The following is a 22,875-nucleotide window of genomic DNA, read 5'->3' as shown; positions in this document are numbered from 1 at the left end:
GTAAAAAGCCTGCTTAGTCTCTAGTGTTTTTTCCTTTAAGATTTATTTTTTTTATTTAAGTCATCTCTACACCCAACGTGGGGCTCAAACTCATGACCCTGAGATCAGGAGTCGCCTGCTCCACTGACTGAGCCAGCCAGGCGCCCCCACTCTCTAGCTTTATACAGAAATTCGCTGACCCACAGTTCGAGGTGGCTGTTACCCACCAGATAAGTGAGATCTGTCTTGGCTCCAGCTTTCCCTCCAGAACAGCTCAGTGCAACAGAGATGGGTGGTTACAACTCACCCCGCCCCACACGTCTGTGGCAGCATAACCTCCTGTCATCTACAGCCCAATGGTCATCTCCCTGAAACCTGGGTACTCCATCAAAGGGTTCTGTGTGGTTTTCTGAAATGGATCATCACTGAAAATAAATTTCATTGCACTGCTCCTGCGTAGGTATTTCCAGTGATTTCATTCGGCTTGTAGTATATCCAGACCAGCTGACTGTATCCTCTCGTTAATTACTCATTCTTGATTGTACATATGGCAACAACTTGAGGAACAGACCCTTCCACCTAAGTAAATTTCCCAGTAACTGTGGCTTGTCCCTGAGCAGATACACATTTTAACCATTAGGATGGTTAGGTGGAAATGAAAAATAAAACACGGAAGTAAAATAAAAACAGACCAAAGAAAAAGATACTATACCTGCTCCTGTCTTAAGTACAATAGCCATCCATTTCTTTGGAATGATTTAGTTATTACCGGAACACCACTTCCTGGAGTGGGTCAGGGAATGATGTCCTCAGGAGTCGTGGAGACTCACTGAGCTATTGGCCTCACACCAGCTGGCCTGTTCAAACTACTAGAATTCCAATTCCAACATCTCCTTTGTCTGGTTCTTTGTCTTCCTCTTCCATTCCTGGCTACTATCATTTCTGTGTCTACAGTTACCAATCCCCCTGACAAACTCTCCATTTATGACCACTAATTGGCTGTGGGCTGGAAAACAAATAAAACTAAACCTGGTTTAGTTTTATTTGTTTGTAAAAGAAGGGTACTCGTTTTAGGTAATAGGCCTTTAGGGAACACCTGCTGTGCTCTCCCAGCATAAGGTTCCTGTGGGCTGGAAGCCCTGTCTGTTCGTTAGCCCAGGGCCTGGCACATAGCAGCTATTTACTGTGCGTTCGTTACACAAATGCTCGAGTACAATGCCAGAGCGTTGTGATTCCAGGCCCACCTCTGGAGGCCCTGTCTGCTTCCTTTCAGGGGTATGGACATATCCTAGATGGTGGAGGGAGCACCAAGTAGGACTGTGAAGTAAGTGGACTGTGACTCTTATTTAAGCAACCAGAATGTTCCATCTTCAAACAATGTGGGACCAAAGAGAGTATAGAGGAGTTCTGTTCTCCCCTCACTGGTGAGGGAGAACCTGTGATCCGGGCCAGCACTCAGACAAGGGCACCCTCGGCAGAGTCAGACACCAAGTACTGAACTCAAGTTCACATTCCAACCCACACTTCAGAGTTTCAAAATATCCTGCTCAAAACCAATCAAGGCACACTGTGATAAAGAGTTTGCTTAACCCCAAGGCCACTCGAGCAATGAAAGTAGCTTTCCAATAAGGATCTGTTCCTTAAATTAGCTAACTGGAAATCTGACAAGTATGGGGAAAACCTCACCTTGAACAAACAGTGCACCTTCCCTTCACTCTGCCCCTAATGACCACATTAGGAGAAGCAAATGTTGACCTTTTTTCCCTTCTATTTTGAATGAGGGAAACTCCAATCACTGGGGTTGAGGAGTGGCTCTTTACCTATGTCTGACTCCCCATGAGTCCCTTGCTTGAAGCGTTGGGCAGTACTGTTTGCTCAGGCCTCTGGGTTGTGCATACAAGGAGGCTGGTGGGTCTGGGGACCTTTAATTCTGCCCACCAGCTCACACCCTTCGCAGCCTTCTCCAGTCCTCCCTGCATCCCACACCTCTCACCCCATTCCCTTGCCCTGTTGACCCTCTAAATTCTTCCGTGTTCAGTTCAGTTCAATTCAAAAACATACTTCCGGAGCAGCCACTAAGTGTAAGGAACTGTGCGGGGGGCTCACTCACAAGGGAATGCGTGTGTGCTGCCCAGTACAGGCCCTGTCGTTCCCCTCTGCCAGCTCCCAATCTGCTCAGACTAGTCTTACTTGCTTTGTTCTACTAACCGGCAAGTCCCATTTTGTTTGGCCTTGGAGCCTGGTATCTGGCAGGAGTATGTGCTCACATCTTTATTTCTTGAGTGAATGGATGCAGAAATCAGACCTATCCCACAATGACCCTAACATATAGGTTTCTAATGAACAGCACAATGGAGAGACAAACAGTAACGCCCAAAACCCCCCAAAGTCCAGAAGTGAGATCAATAGACTTCCTTATGGCCAGGGCATTTAAAGGGAGAGGATCTGAGCAGGGCACGGAGTGAGGTGAAGCGTCCCACTCAAAGGCAGGGAGAATGGTGACACAGTTTGTGGGGCTGGATGTCCGGGGTTGTGTGCGTGAGCATGCGCGTACACAGGCTGTGTTGGGAACAGGAGGTGGGGGGGGGGCGCTAAGTGGAAATGAAGTTTAAGGTAGGGTTATGTTATGAAGGCTATGTTTAACAAGGCCCTGAGCTTCGAGGTGAGTTGGGACTTCACCCTGGAGGTACCAGGGAGGCACCCCAGTCTCTGAGAAAACTAGTTGGGCCACAGTCATGTTATGGTATGATTGCTCTGGCACTGATAGACAGGACAAGATGAGACACACGGGAGGTCTTGGAGTCCACCAGAGGCCAACAAGCTGGGGAGACGCTGAGGCAACAGGCCAGAGTTCCAGCTGGGTGGAACTGGGTTTTCTGTTCCTCTTCCGTTTTGTTTCCAAAGATAGATCGAAAACAATGATTGCTTGGCAAATTTAATTATAGTTATCTATGTTGTACTGTTTTGGCCAACAGTTCTAGAGCATTAAGAAGAGTTGGCTTTGGGATGTCTGGGTGGCTCAGTCATTAAGCGTCTGCCTTCGGCTCAGGTCTTGATCCCAGGGTTCTGGGATGGAGTCCCACATCGGGCTCCCTGCTCAGCGGGAAGCCTGCTTCTCCCTCTCCCACTCCCCTTGCTTGTGTTCCCTCTCTCACTGTCTATCTCTGTCAAATAAATAAATAAAATCTTAGGAAAAAAAGAAAAGAGTTGGCTTTTTCATATGTGACTAATCCATGCCCGAAGTCCTTATTCTTTGACCTGGCAGAGGAGCACACTGAGGCCCAGAAAGGCGAAGGAACTAAGCCCTGGGGATAAGGAGGTCATAGGAGGATTCTTGGTACAGGAGCAGTTCTGGAGCTCTGGAGCTCCCTAAGCCATCCAGATGATAAGGAGCGTGCAGCGTGGTGTCAGAATAACCTTCTGAGCTCTGGGCTATCCCAGCATGTGGGAATTCTAAGGAAATCATCTAGTTCTCCCCTCTAGAGTTTCAGAAGCAAAAAACTGAGAAGTGACTGAAAGTGGTGATAATTTTCTAAAACAAAAGCAAAAACAAAACCCCCCTAGAATTGCCTCCAGATCTATAACTCTCATGCTTCATCATACCTGACCACATGTGTGCTCTTCCAGTAACCCAGACGGGTGGACACAAATGTATCCAGTGAAATGAAGTCTGTGTCCTATAAACGCAGGATGTGGGGTACTGGGCTGGCTCTGTGGTACGCACTTGTGACTCAATTTCCATGCTGCCTATCCAATGCTGAACAATACAAAGGGGTCTGAAAGGGCGATGCTACCATCAAGCTCCCAGGTCCCATCCCACTGTGGCCCATCAGCAGGTTGGCTAGGCTGGATGCCCAGCCAAGTGCTGGCCATTGGTGATGGCAAGAGTCCAGATGCAGTACCTATAGTTACTCATCATTTGTTGAATGAGGGGCAAATTCTTATAAATCCATCACCTGCCCCAAAACTGACCCAAAGCCCAGGCTTTATGCGCAAGGGTCAAAGCCATCCCATAATACACACAAGTTCTGTATTCGATGTATTAGAACCCCCCCACCCTCCCCCACAGCTGTCCATCCAATGAGTGTCCCAGGAACCACAGATCTTCTCAGACTGCCAACTTCACTGACTTTCTTGAGATAAGATGTTATCCCGAAGTCTGGGATTAGTTCAGCTAGATCTAAAATCCGTAAAAGCTTCTCAAAGTACTTTCTGAGGATTACTTTCCAGAGACACCACACCCACTCACATTCTCACATCCACACACGCATTCACACACAGCACAGAAGTAGGTTTTGGGGACTGTACAGATTAATGTAGCATTAACACGCTCAACCTGTATGAAGTATCTGTTTACAGACGGGCTGAATAAAGTCAAAACAAGCATTATTTTCCCTTGACTCAGAGAGAAGGGTCATCCAAATACTCCAAAATATTTTTTTTTTAAGGATTCAACTTTCTGGGTCCCTCCCTACTAGGAAGAACGTATTGTTCATCTATAGTTCAACTCAATTTCATCAACTCCTTAGCCGACGTCATGAACCTCAGCAAGGCAGTAGAAACCCTTAAATCGGAAGCTTTTAACACAGGTCACCATCTGTTTCAGGTGAGTAGTTAACATTGTAATAAATCTAGTATTGTGCTGAATTGCTGTTGGGGGTGGGGTGGTGGGGAGGGCATCTGGTATCTTCTTGAACTTGCCCTAAACATTTAATTCTCACCTAAACTAATTTTTACTACGGTTAAAGAACTCAGTCTACCCATATACAATCACTTAAAAGGTCCCCTGAAAGAAGGCAGCATCTTTTCTGGTACTTGCATCCTTTTTCTCAATTGAAATTCATCTTAACGAGTATATCAATAACCTTCTATGGTTTAACAGAGGAGATGGGGAGATGGAGAGAAGTGAGTTGGGGGAAATTGGAGGGGAGATGAACCCTGAGAGACTGTGGGCTCTGAGAAACAAACTGAGGGTTCTGGAAGGGAGGGGGATGGGGGGTTGGGTGAGCCCGGTGGTGGGTATTATGGAGGGCACATATTGCATGGAGCACTGGGTGTGGTGCATAAACAATGAATTCTGGAACACTGAAAAGAAATAAAGAATAAAAGAAAAAAATAACCATCTATAGTTTAAATCCTACTGTCTCAAAAATACAATGTTTGCCACTTTTAGAACTTCTCACACTGCAGAGCGATAGACTTAAAAGCATTCAAAAGGCAGCCCTACAACATCAAAGATAAATGAATGGTCCATGTCCTAGAAGCTTTAGAAAGGTATCTGAAGTAGAAAACCAATTTATCTGAGTTACAATTCTCTTAATTTAATCTGTGTAAGGATCCAAAAGGATTGTAAATTTTATATGCATTTTTAGAGGGTTCTCAGAGAAAGAAAGAATGAACCATGAATCACTATGTTTGAAATATTTCATTAAAAAAAAAAAAAGAATGAGTCACTGAACTTTCTCTTCTAAAAGGTAAGGGTGTGGTTCGAAGGAAAGGTGCCTTATCATCTGCATCACAACCTGCCAGCCAAGGAAGGCGTCCAGGCAGGCAGAATGCCCTGGTCTGTTCTAGAAGATCTTTACCGACAAGTCTACACCACTTTCTGCGGGAGGATCCTGTCCTGCTCTGCCTGTCTCTTGTCTTCTGACATACTCAACGTTCAATAAAACACTAAAAAAAGGGGCACCTGGGTGGCTCAGTGGGTTAAAGCTTCTACCTTCGGCTCAGGTCATGATCCCAGAATCCTGGGATTGAGCCCCGCATCGGGCTCTCTGCTCAGCAGAGAGCCTGCTTCCTCCTCTCTCTCTGCCTGCTTCTCTGCCTACTTGTGATCTCTGTCTGTCAAGTAAATAAATAAAATCTTAAAACAAAAAAACACCAAAAAAAAGGAAAAAAGTAAAACATCACACTCCCAAACCAAACCCTATAAACAATAAGGTTCACCGAGAAGACCAGATAGGGGTTGTAAGTTAAATTTTCCTTCGCCTCCTAACCTTCGTATAAAACAGACTCATGTGCACGCTCAGACTTCTTAATACTAGGCCTGCATTTCAGAACGAAGTCTGGGATTTGGACAGCGAATGGATGCTAACAGTTCTCTTACTTATCACAATGGACTACTGTACTCTAAGTGGCCAGATCACCAACTCCTGACTTTCTTAATCTACTTAAAAAAAAAAAAATACACACCTGATTCGGGACACAAAGGCAGAATAGGAATTATTAATTCCTTACTGCCTACAGGCCACTGACAAGTCCTTGAAACAGGCATAGTGACCTTCCTCCAGGAACCAAACTGCCTCAATATTGATACTCTGCGAAGTGCAAAAGGCATCTTGATCTTAGCCCAATCCCCAGCATTCTGTAAATTTACTTTAACATAAAAATTCCCTCGGAAATTTCCTTTATCAGAGACATGTTGGCAATCATCCCAAGCATATGACCCACCCATATACATCTGAAGGGTCTCTAAGAGTGAGTTTCTACTAAACAGCAATAAACGGCCTCTCCTAACAATAGCCGGGCCCCCAGGAACCTGGAAACCTTGTTTCCAAAATACCTGGGAGGTTTACACTATCCCTAACCCCCTCCCACCTTGAATGTATATGATGGGCCACTCCTCATGACCCCAGGGTGGCTCTTTCTGCCCACGGTCTGTCCCCTTGCTTTAAATAAAACCACCTGTTTGCACCAAAGACGTCTTAGAATTCTTTCTTGGCCCTCGGCTTGGAACCCTAACGTCTTTCCTACATCACATCCACATGGAGGATGCCATAATACAGGTCACAAACACTGGGGATCCGTAGAAACTATACTCGTTTGGGTAACACAGTCTATTTTCCCCTTTTATAGGTGTACTTTATGATACGTTGTAACAATGAGGAAAATTAATGAGACTTTAAAACAGGACTATGTGTACCATGAACTGGTTAAAAAAAATCACCATCTGGGTCAGAATTTTAGAGCTGGAAGAAACCTTCAAGACCATCTATTAGATTTGAGCCAAACTCCTTCTGTTCCATAGATGAAGAAATCCAAATCTGTCTGAGACTCTGTCTAAAAGTTTTAGACAAAACATGCAGTGCTGTCTCCAGGAATGGAGATGGGCACCAACATGAACCAAATGCCTAGGATGACTGACTTAGATAATGCAGCTCATTGTAATTCTTACAAAAATCCAGCACCTCAACCTTCTTATACCTCAACCCAGTGAGATGCAGAAGTCTTGGGTAATATTCCCAAGGTCACACAGAGCAAGGGAGTGGTAAGGCCAGGACTCAAAACCAGCTCTGCCTGCCACCATAGACCGCAGTCTGAGCATAGCACGTGACTTTCTTTTCCCAGAGCGGGAGGGGAGGAATGACCAAGCAGGAAACACGAGTTCTGCTTCCTACTCCCTCACACAGTTCACAGACCCCAGGAAAAGTCACTTCAGCTTCGCTTTGATGGCTTCATCTCTAAAGTGACTGGGAAGGACTAGATCTCTAAGATTCGTGACTTCTTTTGAAAAAACCCAAGAAATGGACCCTAAACAGACATTCCTTCCACTAGCTCCTGGAAGCCTACTGTACCTGTTATTTAAAAAAAAAAGTTTTTTTTTTTCTTTCTTCTCTGTGCTATTTGACTGACATCTGGCAGCCGTCTCTTCAACGGATCTCGACACTGCCCCCCAGACTACCTTGCACACGCTGGGCCTGAAACACTCAGCCTTTGAGAAAGAGACTAGCAAGGTTTACCTGTCCTCATCCAAACTAGATGAGTAAAGAAATGAAGCTCTAGGAGTGAGCTGAAGGTCCATAAAACGGTTAGAGAGGTGACTACCCCCCACCTCTCAGTTTATCAGACCGTACTCTCCCTGCATGCCAGAAGTCTGCAACCCAGCAACAAAATCTTTTCAAGGGCAACAATGTATCACCAACCCAGCTGCCTTCAACAACGCTGCTTGTCCATGATTGTGTTACTCTCACAGTATGTGAGCCTCTCCTAATCAGGTCCACTGGCCTCTGGCAGGGTAGATTCCCAGCTGGGCCTTCTGCCTGGCTCCTGCCACAGTGGGGGGCATGCTGAATCTAAGAGTGGGGCCCCAATTCTTCCTAGGTGTCTACTACCCCTCAGACACTGAGCTGAGTGCTAGACACGTCTTCTCTTTGCTCTTCCTTGTAAATATAAACCCTGGCTTTCCCATGCCCTTTTGCAGAAGGGAAACTGAGGCATGGAGAGACTTGCCTAAGCTCATACTCTAAAGAAGCAGTGGAGAGGGTACATTCCCCAGACTGCTCTCATTCCAGAGCTTGCTTTTTATTCCTCACTGCAACCACTAATTTTGCCCCCGTAACCAGAAAACAAAGGAAAGGTGCGCTGGTGCGGTGCCTCCGCCATGACCTTGGGTTACTTACTGTTTGGCTCTCTTGCCCACACATGGTTATGTTGAGATGGTGCTAGTGGATGGGTCATGCGTGGCAGTGTTCACAGGCCACAGGCCTGAACTTAAGCATTCTGTCCCCTAAGGCGGGGCCCTGGCTGAACACCAGCCAACATTTGGAAGGACTGATCCTGCCTTAATCTAGGAAGCGGGAGGTATGTGAAACTTCAGCGGGGACAGTCACCCTCGGACTGAGTCCCTAAAATCTGCTTCTGTTGGAGAATGCTTCATGGGGGGCTAAGTTCCAGCACACTGCCTTTTCGGAGAGAGCGCCCACCCATGCTAGGCAGAGACCAACCAGCAAAGGGTCCCACCTGAGGTGCTGAAAATGGCACCTGCCCCCACATTGTGCCATGGGCAGACATGCAGCCACTGTGACATCACCCAGGCAAGCACTTGGCTTTTTTAGGGACTAAAAGCAGAAGGCTCATGGAAGGATCTAAGATTGAGGGGAGAGCAAGAGAACCAGTTACTGCAATGGCACTGGGAGCAAGAAGGGAAGCCATACAGCTTTAGATCCCTGCTGATGCCTTTCATCCCCGGCACGCGTAGGTGCCACACCAGAGGAGCCTTGGGGAAGACCTTGGGACCAAGGAACCGGCTGTCCACATCCACGGCCCGTGAACAGGCTCTGTCACATCTATCGAGGGCTTCGGAGACAGAAGGGAGGCCAGTGCTAAGTTAAAACAGACTGGCTTGGGGTCAGGAGGCCACAGTTCTACTCTCCTTCCTGCGGCCACTACCACCTGATTTCTGGCCAAAGAGTTGCCCTCCCTGGGCCTCGGTGGCCTCACCTCTAAAACGAGGGAAGACTGAGCTGCATGCCGAGATCCCCTGCAGGGTTGAGATTCTGAATCCTCTGTTCTCAGGAGCAAATTCAATATTTTGTTAATTTCTTGGATTTTTACATGTTTACCAAAAGCATCCCTTAACTTCCTTTCCCTGTTCTTTCTTCATATAAAAAAATCCACCAATAACTGTTAGGCATTTTCCTGAGCATGCTCAGTTTTCCAAACAATTATCATTTCCTTTTGTTAATTCACTTCTTTTTTTTTTTTTTTTCAGAGTGGAAAAAGCACTACCAAAATGCATCAAATATTACTAAGTGGTAAGAGAGAGAAATCTTTAAAAGTGAAGCAGGACGTGTATCTGTGACTGGTTCTGAGTTTTACCATCATGGTAAGATACACATTTTAGGGTAAGATGAGGCTTAGAACAGTTAAGAGATTTGCTCTTAGGGGCGCCTGGGTGGCTCAGTGGGTTAAAGCCTCTGCCTTCGGCTCAGGTCATGTTCCCAGGTTCTTGGGATCGAGCTCTGCATCAGGCTCTCTGCTCAGCCGGGAGCTTGCTTTCCCCTCTCTGCCTACTTGTGATCTCTGTCAAATAAATAAATAAAATCTTTAAAAAAAAAAAAAAAGAGAGATTTGCTCTTAAAAAAAAAATCACAAAAAATGATCTGTGGCAAAGCCCAGATCACTGGAATAGACACCCAGTAGTCTTTGTGCCAAAAGATCTTGTCTTATCTTCCTAATCATCTTGCCTTTCTACATTTTTTTGCTGCTATTTCTCAGTTTAGAAATGTATGCTTTGTCCACAGCCACATTAGAAGTTGCTGCAACAGAACTGTGGCCAGAATTGCATCTGTCCCACTAGGCTTATTTTTCTAAGGTGAGATATTTATCCCACCTAAAGAAATTCTGTCCCCACAGACCCTGACCAGGAGAAATGCCTGTCTCAGGTAGCCCAGAAACATCCAGAGTTCAACTGCCAAGTTTCTACATACCAGGAAGCTTACAGTTTGGAGGAGACTATGAAAAGATGGAGTTTTCCTGGTATTTCCTGGCATTTCTTGGATGGATAACTGAATCAGGTGGGACAGGGAACTGAAGCCTTCTTACCTTCGCAGTTGCGAACCAGGAATAACCTGGCCATTTGTCTCTGGAAATCTGCTTCCAAAGAGGAAAGCAAGTGATTAAAAACATACAAACACAAGAAGAAACTAGAGGCAGCGTGGCATTTGCTTCTCCCCTTCCCCCCAAGCAGGTCAATACCCCGACTTCACTCCTCCATTTCTATCCAGATTCTGGGGCTATTAGCATGGGTATGCGTCTTTAAGTATTTCCAGACTTGCTAATCAGAATATGTGACCCCCCCGCCTTTGTTCACACATGCCCTAATGAAAGATGTGAGAAGCACCCTGCTACCTTCTCAAAAGGAAACACACACGAAGACCATTCCTCTATATGAGAATAAGCTTTACTGATGGAGTCCTATCAGTTTTTCTGCCACTGTAATTAAGAGTTGTAATTTCTGGAAAAGCAACACAGCCACAGACCTGCCTGCATGACTGACAGGTTATTTATATCGAGTGTTTCTTCAGACACGGCACAGGCAGGACAAATCAAAGTGTTTAAAGGAAACAGATCCATGGGGAAAATAAGTTACTCGCATTTGCTTTTCTGCAGTTTTGGGCTAATTGTGAAAATGCAAAGGTAAAGGCTTGGCACTTGGCTGCCTCTTTTCGAGCCTGGGAAGATGTTCCCCTGCTGGTCTTTCAAGAAATCCCTGCAACTTCAGCACCGCCGACTCTGCGTTGCCCCAAGCTCTTCTGTAACTGGCTTTTACTGCTTTAATTAACCAAGGTTAGGTGGGACAGATTTATTCCACCTCTGTAATGTCATTGTTGTCTGTTAGTGGCTAATAGCAGCTCTTTACCTCTCATCCTTGATGCCTGGTCTGCACAATTAGCACCTTATTACAGGTCGGCCTCACGTCTAATTACCACACTGGCTCAATGGGGCACTTTATTTCACTGTCTTGTTTATGTGCTAGTTTGAGTGCCTGGGCTCTCCAGCTACAGCAAATCCTCAACTCCTTTTAGGCAGGTGTGCTTTCAGCTTCCCATCTCTTTGAGTCCACAAGAACACTAGACACTCACAGGCATGCAAACAAATACTTCCTGTTTGAAGAGCTTCTAGATGTCTATTCTGGGAGTAAGGCACATGGTTGGCATCGGGGTCTCCATGCCTCGCTCCATCATCCGTCCCAGATCCAACAGCCTTCTCTGTTGTGGAGGGCTCTTCTCAGCTACTCTGAGTTAAGCTCCACTTGGCTTGTATGTAACCTTTTCCCTTATCCGAAAGGGGAGGCTGAAACACACATAGCGAGCGTCCCCTCCACACCATGTTTGACATTCCTTTAGAAGAAGGAGTCAAGGGATGTGAATTTATGGTTGAACAGACTCCCTGCTTTTGGAATAAAAACTAACTACAGCCTACAGAGCAGTTAACAATTCCATAACTAAACAGGCCTCCTTCACCGAATCCTCGGGCAAATCAAGTGTAGTCTGGTGAGGAGACCGCATAAGGGGATGGTTAGAAGTGCAGGTATGGGAGTTATTGCCTGGTCTCAAACCCCAGCTCGGGCACTTTTTAGTCATGTGACCTGTGAACTTGATCAAGACAATCAACCTCTCTGCACCTCAGCTTCCCAATCTGTAAAATAGGGATAATGGTACTTGCCTCATAGGGCTTTTGTGAGGACTGAATCAGTTAATCATTGTAAAGTGCTTTAGAACAGTGCTTGGCACCTAATAAGCACTACGTAAGTTAATGTTAAATAAAATTTACATAGTAAGAGGTTCAGAATGGACAGACTTACGAAACATAGCCCCCCCACCCTTGCCCCCAAGAATCTGACGATAGAAAAATATGTTGGTTTTATAGACTAAGGTGTTATTCTTGGCTTCTTGATTTTCTGGCTAACATGCCTTCTTTGACTTGCTTCAATAAACCAAAAAAGAACTCCGAATTTATGAGTTTTAAAAATGTGTAATGCATTATCACAACAAACATTGATAAAATATGTTCTGCCAGCATTGATATGTAACAGTTACTGAACGTGTCATTGTTTTAGTAGAGAACTGAAAATAAACATTCCGCTGTTTACACCTCTCAGACCTACTTAGCCTAACATGTCAGACATCATTCATAAAATTATTTAGCAAATACTGCCAACTCTCCTCCAGCAAGGAACCTTTAGCCAGTTGTCAGGGGAATGGTTCAAGTTTGCATTCTATATTTTCAAAGACATATTGAAAGATCTTTATATAAAGATGATTCCATGATATCCAACTCAGACTCTTTCTGTCTTTTCTGATCTGTCCATTGGCTGCCACTTTTAAAATCTACAATTCTTTTAGTTATCTAGCTACTAAAACTCCATGTTCAGAGTCTTTACTTTCTGAGCAATCTCTAGAACAGAATATCATTTCTAACATCAGCAGCACCTTATTATCTCATCACAAAGCTCCTCACATAGAAACCAGGTATTTGACCACACAAAGATTCCTATGTGCCCCAACAGGTGGGGCACCTGTGCTTTCATTCGGAAGAAAAGCCTTCCGGCTTCACCTCTCCCAGTCTCCCTGGAGGGCCAAGTCCAACCCTGCAGGATGTCTTCCCTATAGGTATACTTTTAAGAGAACTATGAAGACATAAGAAGCAACTCATGTCCAGTCTACTAAGTGATTATTTATTTTGGAACCCAGGAGTTTACAGCTTAAGAATATGGGCAGGTACTTCTTCCCTGTACCCTCCTCTGACCCACCTCCCTAATCCCACTGTCTTCATGGGTGCCACCACTATAGTTCTTAACCATGTTCTGTGGTTATGTTGACCCTAGAGCCTTTCCCTCTGCCTGGGGAGCTACTCTGGGCAGAAGTCGTGTTTTATTTGTCTTAGTGTTCCAAATTTGGCCCAAAGCTCATCCATAGTTAGCTCTCAATAGTCACCTATGAGACAGTATCGAAGCTACTAGCAAAGAAATACATTCTTCAGATGATCAAGCTGTCAAGGGTTACTGTATTTTCACTTTTCAGAACAGGGAGGCTCCTTAAAAGAGGGACATTTGGAAAAGCAATCAGACACCCTTGCTTCAGTCACTCTGGGTTAACTTTCCCCCATTTATCCACATGACCTCTTTAAAATCTGTACCATACCTTATCTTGCCTTGCCTTATTGGGTTCCTGCAGTGACCCTATATTCACCTTGTGGGTATCCCTTCTGGATATCCAAGGCCCATACTCCCAACTCGGCCACGGCCAGGGCTGGGATTTCCGCCCCACCCCACCCCCCGACCCCGCAGCTGTCTACAGCTCCCAGCGACCACACCATCAAGCCGAGGCTTCCAGCCATCACTGGGAAGCACTGGGGACGCCCGGACACTGTGCCCCTGGCCAGCACCAGCTACCAAGACTCTGCCCCCCTCCTCTCTTTGGGATAATGCTTCAGCGACCACCTGGGGCAAGGGGAAATCCTGCAACGTTCGGGGTCACCATCTGGTCAGCCCGAGAGAGTGAGCAGGGGTGGAATCCTTGGGGTGGAGTGAGGATGCCCTGGGACTACTGGGCACTCACTCCCGGCCCGGACCCTCCCCACCCAGAACGAAGTAAAGAGGGCTTCACCGCCTCTTCTTTTCACGCATCCTAGGGACTAGGGAAATGCGGGACGGAGGGATGGGGGTGGGGGAAGAGGGGAGGATAGCAAGGAGACAGCCCCTCAGGCCGATCATGACATCCGCCTCCCCTCGCTCAGGGTCGGTCGGTCTCTCTTTCAGGACCTTTCTCTTTCTCTCAGGTCTCTCCTCTCTCTCTCTCTCTCTCTCTCTCTCTCACACACACACACACACACACACACTCGCTCTGCTACTTCAACTCTGGCTCTGAGCAAACTGCGACGCGCGCCTCTCCCACTACAAGTCCTAAGCTCCGGCCCCGGCCCGCGCCTCTGGCCTCACCCCAGCCTTTTCACTCAACCCCAGTTCCCCCTCCCAACTGACCGTGAAGCCGGAGGCAGTTCCCCAGTCCCAGGCCCCCGGTGGGGCTCTCGCCGCCGCCGCCGTCGCCTCCCCTTGCAGCCCCCGACCCGGAACCCGGCCTCGGGCTGCAGCGATGGCTCCCCGGCACGAGGCGCCGCGGCTTCCTGGACTCGTCCAGACACGGGGCGGCGCGCAGGAGAAGCCCATCGAGCTGCAGGCGGTGGCGGCAGCGGCGGTGGCTGCAGGAGCGGCCGCCGCGCAGGTTGATGACGCAGGGCGCGTGGTGGGGGGGGGAGCTGTCCGCGCCGGGGCGACGCGAGCAGATGACGTGCGACGAGCGGAGCGGCTAGGCAGCATGGCGTCGGTGGTGCTGAGCGAGGCTGAGAAGGTGTATATCGTGCACGGCGTTCAGGTAGCTGAGCCACGGCGTCAGCCATCGGGTTCCCCTGGCATTGCGGGTGGCGGCGCGCCCTCGGTTCCCTCGGGAGGAGGCTGCCAGGAGGCGTGCTGGGTTTACCTGGTCATTAGACAGCTCTGCGGCCGGCGTTTGCAGCCCGAAGCCGGCAACGGGAGTCTCTTTAGGATCCCACCGCGAGGGTGCACTTAGGGCTGTGTGCGTACTTGAAACCTGCCGCGTCTACAAGGTTCCCAACCTGGGTGGGAAGGCGGTCCCTGAGGCCTTTTCTTAGCGAGGGAGCACCGCCCCCAGGGCCGTCTTTTCAGCTTTAGGGAGTCGCATCCCTGGGCCCGAGCCTCACTTTTCTCTGCTAGGAAACGGGGGTTGGCGGGAGGCTTCTGGCCCGCTGTTCCTTACCTCGTGGTTGGGAAGCACAGGGAGAGAAGGCAATGAGGGGAAAGCGCTTTGGAAATATAAATAAATATATTACATATATTCCCCCTTACAAATAAAGGGGGAAGAATGTTTAAAAAGCAGCTCTACAGCCAGTGGCACTTAGTTTTGCAGTGGATTATTAAGATCCTTAGAGGCAGCTGTAACTATATTCAGATCTTCTGTGGTCAGTTTTCTGCCCTTGAAGCCAAGACCACTCCTGAGCGAGATTGGAGAATGTTGGGTGTAATGAGCTACCAAGGAAAGCCAAGTGTGTCCTTCTTGTTTGTAACCTACCCAGGTTAGAGACATCCCCAGACGTCTTGGTGAAGCCTGACCAGAATCCTGTTCTTACCTGTAGAGGCCTAATCATTTTGTGTTTTATTTACTTTTCACATACAGTGGAGTATGGTCAAATTCAGCTTCTGGCATCCCCTTTCCCTCAGCCATTGATTTCTTTATTATTTCAAAGATGAATAAAGTAAAGGCAATGGGATGTAACATATATGCTAAGGGAGTGGTATAGTTAGTGGAGGTCAAAGGAGGTATACAATATTGGGGACTGTGATGCTCCGAAGTCTTCCCTAAGGAGGTGGAATTGCTCCCTTAAATACATGTCAAGTGTCCCTCCTTTGTGTTTTCAGGACTCCGTATTCGTTCATTCGACCTAGAACTAAGCTAGACTCAAGGGATGAGAAGGATCCTGCCCTTATATAGTTCCCATGCTAGAAGGAGGAGACAAATTGTAGATCTATTTGTGTGCTTGTATGTAAAATTGTACTGATGGCTGTGAACGAAGAAGAAGTCAGGGACCTGATCTAGTCCAGGAAGTCAGGGGAAGCGTCCCTAAGGAAATAACATTTGAAATGAGCTCTCAGCATGCTTAAGCATTAAATAGGCTTGAGCCTTCCTGGAGGACGAGTTGCTGAATCTGCAGGCTCTCAGGTGGAGGAGGTGTGAAGCCACAGGGGTGGGCTGGGGGGTGGTGGTGGTAGATCAGGTTGTTGAGGTGGCTAGATGCCTGATCCTAGAGGGTTTGGAGGTTTGGAGGCTCAGTCACTCCTTTCTCATGGATCTTCGAGGTAGTGATCTGTCATTTGGTCCTTTTAAAACCTAGCTAGTGTCCAGCGATTAGTGGGTACTCTGTGAGATTGTTTGAGTAAGGCAGGTCTTAAAAGGGAGGTCAGTTGGGCACTCTTTTTATTTATTTTATTTTTTAAAAGATTTTATTTATTTACTTGACAGACAGAGATCACAAGTAGGCAGAGAGGCAGGCAGAGAGAGAGGAGGAAGCAGGCGCCCTGCGGAGCAGAGAGTCGGATGCGGGGCTCAATCCCAGGACCCCGAGATCACGACCCGAGCCGAAGGCAGAGGCTCTAACCCACTGAGCCACCCAGGCACCCCTCTTTTTATTTTTAAAGTTAAATCTCTATCTAATCCGTACCATGAACCTAATATTAGGGCCACAGTTGTTGGTAAATGCTCTGCTCTGTGTATCATGGAGCCATGCAGAGTACCTGACTTTTTTTTTTTTTTTTAAGATTTTATTTATTTATCTGACAGAGAGAGAGAGCACAAGCATAGGAGCAGCAGGCAGAGAGAGGAGAAGCAGGCTTCCCACCGAGCAGGGAGCCTGATGTGGAACTCTTTCCCAGGACCCTGGGATCATGGCATGAGCCCAAGGCAGACACTTAACCAACTGAGCTACCCAGGAAACCCCAGAGTAACTGACTTTAAAGAAATCTCTTTGTAAGGACTATTAGTGTTGGCTACAAATTTGCTATATTTATGGAGGAGGGAAATAGCATTGACACCATCTGAATAAAGGTCAGAAGGCAGGTGATTAAGCTTCCCATGGGGTTTCCACTGACTCAGTTCTAAAATCACCTCAACTTTTGTTTTGTTGGTCTTTAAGTGCTGGCAGTGCACCTTATACGGTACCTCCCTGGAATTCTGTTCTTTCTTGTGTCTGTCGACCTACTTGTGTTTTTGCTTGTTTGTTTTACTTTTCACCTTTGTGCAGTATGGTCAGTTTTAGCATCTGTCATCCCTTTCCTTTCAGCCTTTGGTTCCTTTACTATTTCAGGGATACTTCGTCTTGGTTTGGTGGCCATTAGAAGCAGTTGAAATTATTATTATTTTTAAAAGATTTTATTTATTTGCCAGGGAGAGAGCAAGAGAGAGCGTGCGTGTGCACAAGCAGGGGGAGTGGCAGGCAGAAGGAGAAGCAGGCTCTCTGCTGAGCAAGGAGCCTGAAGTGGGACTTGTAAGGCAGGTCTTTTTTTCTTTCTTTCTTTCTTTTTTTTTTTTAAAGATTTTATTTATTTATTTGGCAGACAGAGATCACAAGTAGGCAGAGAGGCAGGCAGAGAGAGAGGAAGGAAGCAGGCTCCCTGCTGAGCAGCGAGCCCGACGCGGGGCTCAATCCCAGGACCCTGGGATCATGACCTGAGCCGAAGGCAGAGGCTTTAACCCACTGAGCCACCCAGGCGCCCCTTGTAAGGCAGGTCTTAAAAGGGATCATGACCTGGGGGCGCCTGGGTGGCTTAGTGGTTGAAGCCTCTGCCTTCGGCTCGGGTCGTGATCCCGGGGTCCTGGGATCGAGCCCCGCGTCGGGCTCTCTGCTCAGTGGGGAGCCTGCTTCCTCCTCTCTCTCTCTGCCTGCCTCTCCACCTACTTGTGATTTCTGTCTGTCAAATAAATAAATAAAATCTTTAAAAAAAAAAAAAAAAAAGGGATCATGACCTGAGCCAAAGGCAGACGCTTAACCAATTGAGCCACAGAGGTGACCCGGAAGCAGTTGAAATTAACCTCACAATGTATGTTGAGGACTCAGTTGCCAGTAATGATAACCAACAAACTCCGAAGGCAGAGGCTTTAACCCACTGAGCCACCCAGGCGCCCCTTGTAAGGCAGGTCTTAAAAGGGATCATGACCTGAGCCAAAGGCAGACGCTTAACCAATTGAGCCACAGAAGTGACCCGGAAGCAGTTGAAATTAACCTCACAATGTATGTTGAGGACTCAGTTGCCAGTAATGGTAACCAACAAACTCACTCAGCACAAAAAATATGCTTTAGAAGGTTGTGAGTGTTATTCTAGGGATTCGGGGTCATCTTCAGGCTCTCCCTTGCTCATCTCTGCTGCTTTTTATGCCTCTGCTTTTTCTTACCTCTCTTCAGACTGGCCTGCGGTTTCTCAGGCCATGTGGTAGGAGGAATGTGGTTACCTCTCAGCTCCTGGGATTATGGTTCCTCTGTATATAAGAAGCCATCCCTTCTAGTTCAGTTCCAACATCATCAGGAGAAAAATGTCCTTGCTTCAGCTTGGGTCAGATGAAAGGCCAGACAGAATCATTAGGCTCAAAAATGGCCACTGGGAGCATGGGGCACACTTGAGAGAAAGCAGTTTGTCAGCAAGGAGGATGAATCATATTAGGTTCTGGCAGAATATGGAATCCCATTCAGATAATTCAGGAGACTTGTATGATGCCACTATTTATAGTGGTGTGGGTGGATTTCAGGTAATTGACAAGAGACACTGAGGAGCCCAGAGATGAACAATGGCAGGGAGGAGCTGTTACCCCTAGGCTGAAGGGTCGAGGGAGGCAGTTGTATTACTAGATGCCAGTGATAGCTACAACTGTGGAGGAAGAGCTGCTCAACAGACACCGTAGGCTTGGCCAGATGAAAGCGCTGTCAGAAATGTGGTCCCGGTTTGGGGTGGTAGGGAGGGGGGACGGGAAGCATTGTCTCATCTCCTTTTGGACCTTTCATTGGCTAGACCCAACCACAAGATAGTGAAGGGAGTACAGGTGATGTAGTTGAGAAGGAGATAACCTGGTGCACAGATGAGGCCAGAGAAGGATGGAGAATGGATCCAAGGGAGCGGATCAAAGGGATCCGTGGACAGGATCAATGGAAAGGTTGATCCATCAGTATTCTTAGTATATGATTGGATTGGTTTCTGTTGGGTTCCCTGTCACCCTTTGAAGGCTGAGGTGTCCCACCCTGGTTAGGCACATACTATAATTTTTATGTCATCGAATCTTTGAAACTGGCTTGAAGGTGAGTATTATTATCTCTATATCACAGATGAAGAACTGAGCTCAGACAGGGTCCACGGTCACACAGAGCGTACGTGGTGGAGTGGGGACAGAAATCTAGATCTGTGTGATCACAAGAGCCCGTACCTGACTTTCATGGTGCTTTCCTACTGCAGTGAAAGCCTTGGTCGTCTGGTCCTTAAATAGGGTTCCCAAAGCAAGGGCCAGAGAGAATCCCTGTTTCTACTTCTCTTTCTTTCTTTTTCCATCTGGAAGCATGTGAGCAACAGGAAGGAAGAGGGGACGTTCTGGACACTGCCCCCTCCCACACTCCATTTTTCTAGACTTAGTTCATGGTATATACTGTATTGTTATCTTTCCAAATAGTATCTTTCCTGCCTTTTTTTTTTTTTTAAGATTCTATTTATTTATTTGACATACAGAGATCACAAGTAGAGAGGCAGGCAGAGAGAGAGAGAGGAGGAAGCAGGCTCCTTGCTGAGCAGAGAGCCTGATGCGGGACTCGATCCCAGGACCCTGAGATCATGACCTGAGCCGAAGGCAGAGGCTTTAACCCCTGAGCCACCCAGGCGCCCCATATCTTTCCCACTTTCGTTAAGTTCCTTTAGAACTGTATTTGCCTTTCTTTGTATAGCTTTTGTTTTACCGACTCGTATCTCAAACTGTTTTTTTCTCTATTTACAATACTCAGGGATTGTGGGGGTCAGATTTTAGAATTTGCAGAAGCTAGGGTTTACCCTCTTTCGGGTTTGAGCAACTGGCTAGGTGTGCGTTTTCTTCCTGAGGAGACACAGCTAACCTCCGTCTCAGCCTGGTGATTCTGAAGTCTTTCATTCTTTCATGATATCTTTCATTCACCTGCAAAGTGCAGATTCCCAGGCTGTGCCCAGACCTTCTGAATCTCTACCTTTGGTGTTGGAGCCTGGGAATAGAAGTGTTCATAAAGTGTCAGGAGATTTTGATGCCGCCAGCAGACATTGGCCTACCGGTGGACCACTGGCCTGGTCCAGCTGAGAGTCTGCTGCTGAGTCCCTGCTCCTGCCAGCCTGAGGTCGTGTGGTCTTCTACTGGGTTAGCAGGAGGACCTGGGAGCCAGACCAAGCGGAGCCCTTTTCCCAGCCGCGCCATTCACAGTGAGAGCGACTTTACCTGAGTTTCTAAGCCAGCTTCCTCTGGTAAAATGAGACTGTATCCATCGTGGGGGATGGGTGGGCAGAATGGGCTTGTGAGAAATGTTGAGATGGGGAAATACAGCACGCCTGGCAGGTGGTCAACGCCGAAGAGATGTTGGGTTTTTTTCAAGTTTGTTTTTTCTGTCAGAAGTGTGGCTTTGTGCTGAACTGTGCACACTGTGTTCCCAGCCTTCACAGTGACCCCGCCAGCGGTTCAGCCTGTGGCAATTGAGGGCTAGAGATTATTAAATCATCTCCAGAAAAAGCAGATTTGTGGCAAGGGCTTGAAAGTCCCAAGGCAGCTCCACCATGGACCACGTGGTCTGTGTGACTCTCCGCTCGTCTTTATGTCGGTGGTGACACCTCCACTCCATTCTCCTGGAGTGTATCTCTTCTCTGCAGCACTTGCTGTCCAGCTTCCCTTCATCTTGGCAAAAAAATCTGTCACCGCCTCCCCGTCCCCCACCCTGGCCTTTCTTTCACGTGGTTGCTCTGGCCACCCTCCGTACCTGACCTGTCAGTTCCTCTTGAACTCCCTTCTTCTCAAGTATTTCCCGGGTCAGAGATCAGATTCCAAGGAGAGAGTCAGTTTAATGCCGGAGGAGCAGGCTGCTCTCCGGATTGTACGTGGGGTCAAACACCCCCACCACAGGCTCTGGCTATTGGACGTGGACCGTGGCTCAGTCACGTGGCCTCAGTGGAGCCAGAGGCAGGGTAGGCTTCCCACAGGCCTGCTTCTTGGTGCTGTGGCCGTGACCTGGACATGACACTGGCCTTCAAAGCTTCAGACCAGGCCCTAGCGATGGATGAGCCCCACCAAGAGGCATTCCTCTCTGGACTTTGTCAAAGCCATCTTACGGAATTTCTCCTGGCAGTTGAAGGGAGGTGTAGCTCAGCTGATGATTTCCATTTCTTTTCTGTGGCTCTAGTTTTCATTGTAAGCATCGTTGGCAGTACAGCACAAAAAAGGGGAACAGGGCTGACACTGGGGTCCTTAGCTGTAAAGTGGAACAGTCAGTATTCAGCTGTTCAACCCGGCCATGCAAAGCTGGAGCCAACCCTCAGGACTCTTGATTCTGAGTCCCATGCCCTTCCCATTTGCGGGCCCATGGCACGAAAAGCCTGCACCCAGGCGCTCTGTGAAGGGAACAGAATCACGTCCTCGAATTGCAGACTACTCAGTACACTCGGAAGGTGAACGAGGACTGACATCTGGTTTTGCCTGCTGTGACTTGGGCCATGGCCTGCAGAGCCGGATCTGATGTGGTCCTTCTCCTAAGTGGGGTTGCATTCTAGTAGGAGAAGTGTTCTAGTCTCCGTTCTGTAGCAGGTCCGAGGTGTTGGACAGGTCAGAACAAGGTAATGGGGGGTTAACCTCACTGCCAAGGCCACAATCTAAATTCTCCCAAGCATGTTAGGTTAGTAGAGCTGACTTGTCAGCTTCCTTTAACGAGTGATAGGACTGGGTTACTTGGGTCTGAGACAAGTGTTTCTGGGTGGAGTCCCTTGTCCTTCCACTCTGTGGTGGACAGCGAAACGGGTGCCTCAGTGACCTTCCTCATGCATAAGTTCCCTGCAGGCTTGTTTTCGAGGATTCAGTGAGCTGATAGCGGATAGGTGGGAAGCGGGAGAGGGGAACTGTGCAGGAGGCACTTGTGTGTGCTACAGTGTGCTGAGGGTCCCCTAAATGATTCCTGGCTTTTGGATTCTCCTCTCACTCTGTAAGGTTGGGGTGATTCCTGCTTTCCAGATGAAGAGACGGACTCCAAGCTGTTGAGGAGTTAACTTGCGCAAGGTCACAAAGCTGGTATATGACAGGAGAGATTTAAATACAGGTTGAGGGGCGTGTGGGTGGCTCTGTCGGTTGAGGATCCAACACTTGGTTTTGGCTCAGGTCGTGATCTCAGGGTCATGGGAGGGAGCCCCATGTCGAGCTCCATGCTCAGTGGGGAGTTTGCTTGGGATTCTCTCTTTCTTTTCCTCTGTCCCTCTCCCCAGAATGCTCTTTTTCTCTCTCTGTCTCTCTCGGACTCAAATAAATACATAAATCTTTAAATATATGTATATAGTACATAAAATATATATATAAATAATATATTAAATATATATATATGTGTGTGTGTATCTATATACACACACACATATATATATGGGTTGGAGAGGACTCCACCACACCACACCCAGTCGGCAGAGATGTTGTGACTAGGTAAGAAACAACTGGAAAGTCACCAGGAGCTGTCCCAGCCCCCTCTGTGGAGAAGGGCAACCCTGTTCCATCACTCCATGGCGGTGTCCCGCATTTGTTGACATTTCTGTTGGGTTTTTGGATGGAGCTTTTGCTGTGGGGCAGCCCCTGTTTAAATGGTCACACATGGATTAATTCTCTTGCTTCCGGGTACTACTGGTGAATAAACATTTTGGTAGGGAGTCTGGCTCTGAGCCAGAACAAGCAGGTTTGGGTAATTTTTAAGCCTTTTATGAGGAAAGCTGAATTAAAAAAAAAAAAATAGTCCTGAGTGCAATGATTTGTGGACTAATTTGTTTGTTTGTTTGTTTTTGGGTTTGTTTTTCTCCTGTTCTCTTCGGTG

At 47.5% G+C, this 22,875-nt stretch overlaps 2 protein-coding genes across 6 annotated transcripts in view; one reads left to right on the top strand and one right to left on the bottom strand.

The window, feature by feature from the left end:
- ZDHHC3 (zinc finger DHHC-type palmitoyltransferase 3) overlaps positions 1 to 14,382 on the bottom strand; it is a 52,610-nt gene extending 38,228 nt beyond the window's left edge. For 4 of the 5 annotated variants that reach the window (XM_047696078.1, XM_047696098.1, XM_047696105.1 and 1 more), the window contains exon 1: positions 14,243 to 14,382. The gene's annotated coding sequence lies outside the window, so the exon portion shown is untranslated. Of the gene's footprint in view, positions 1 to 8,378; positions 8,712 to 14,242 lie in introns of those variants that run through there. The other variant, XM_047696088.1, reaches the window with a different exon arrangement.
- The window catches only part of EXOSC7 (exosome component 7), a 34,472-nt gene continuing 25,951 nt past the window's right edge, over positions 14,355 to 22,875 (top strand). Inside the window, exon 1 of the mRNA XM_047696069.1 lies at positions 14,355 to 14,633. Within this exon, the coding sequence (XP_047552025.1) occupies positions 14,355 to 14,633 (279 nt within the window). The remainder of the gene's footprint in view (positions 14,634 to 22,875) is intronic.

The sequence above is a fragment of the Lutra lutra genome, chromosome 1 (assembly GCF_902655055.1).
Source record: "Lutra lutra chromosome 1, mLutLut1.2, whole genome shotgun sequence".
Lineage (NCBI taxonomy): Eukaryota > Metazoa > Chordata > Mammalia > Carnivora > Mustelidae > Lutra > Lutra lutra.
This window is presented reverse-complemented; position numbering and strand designations above follow the sequence as displayed.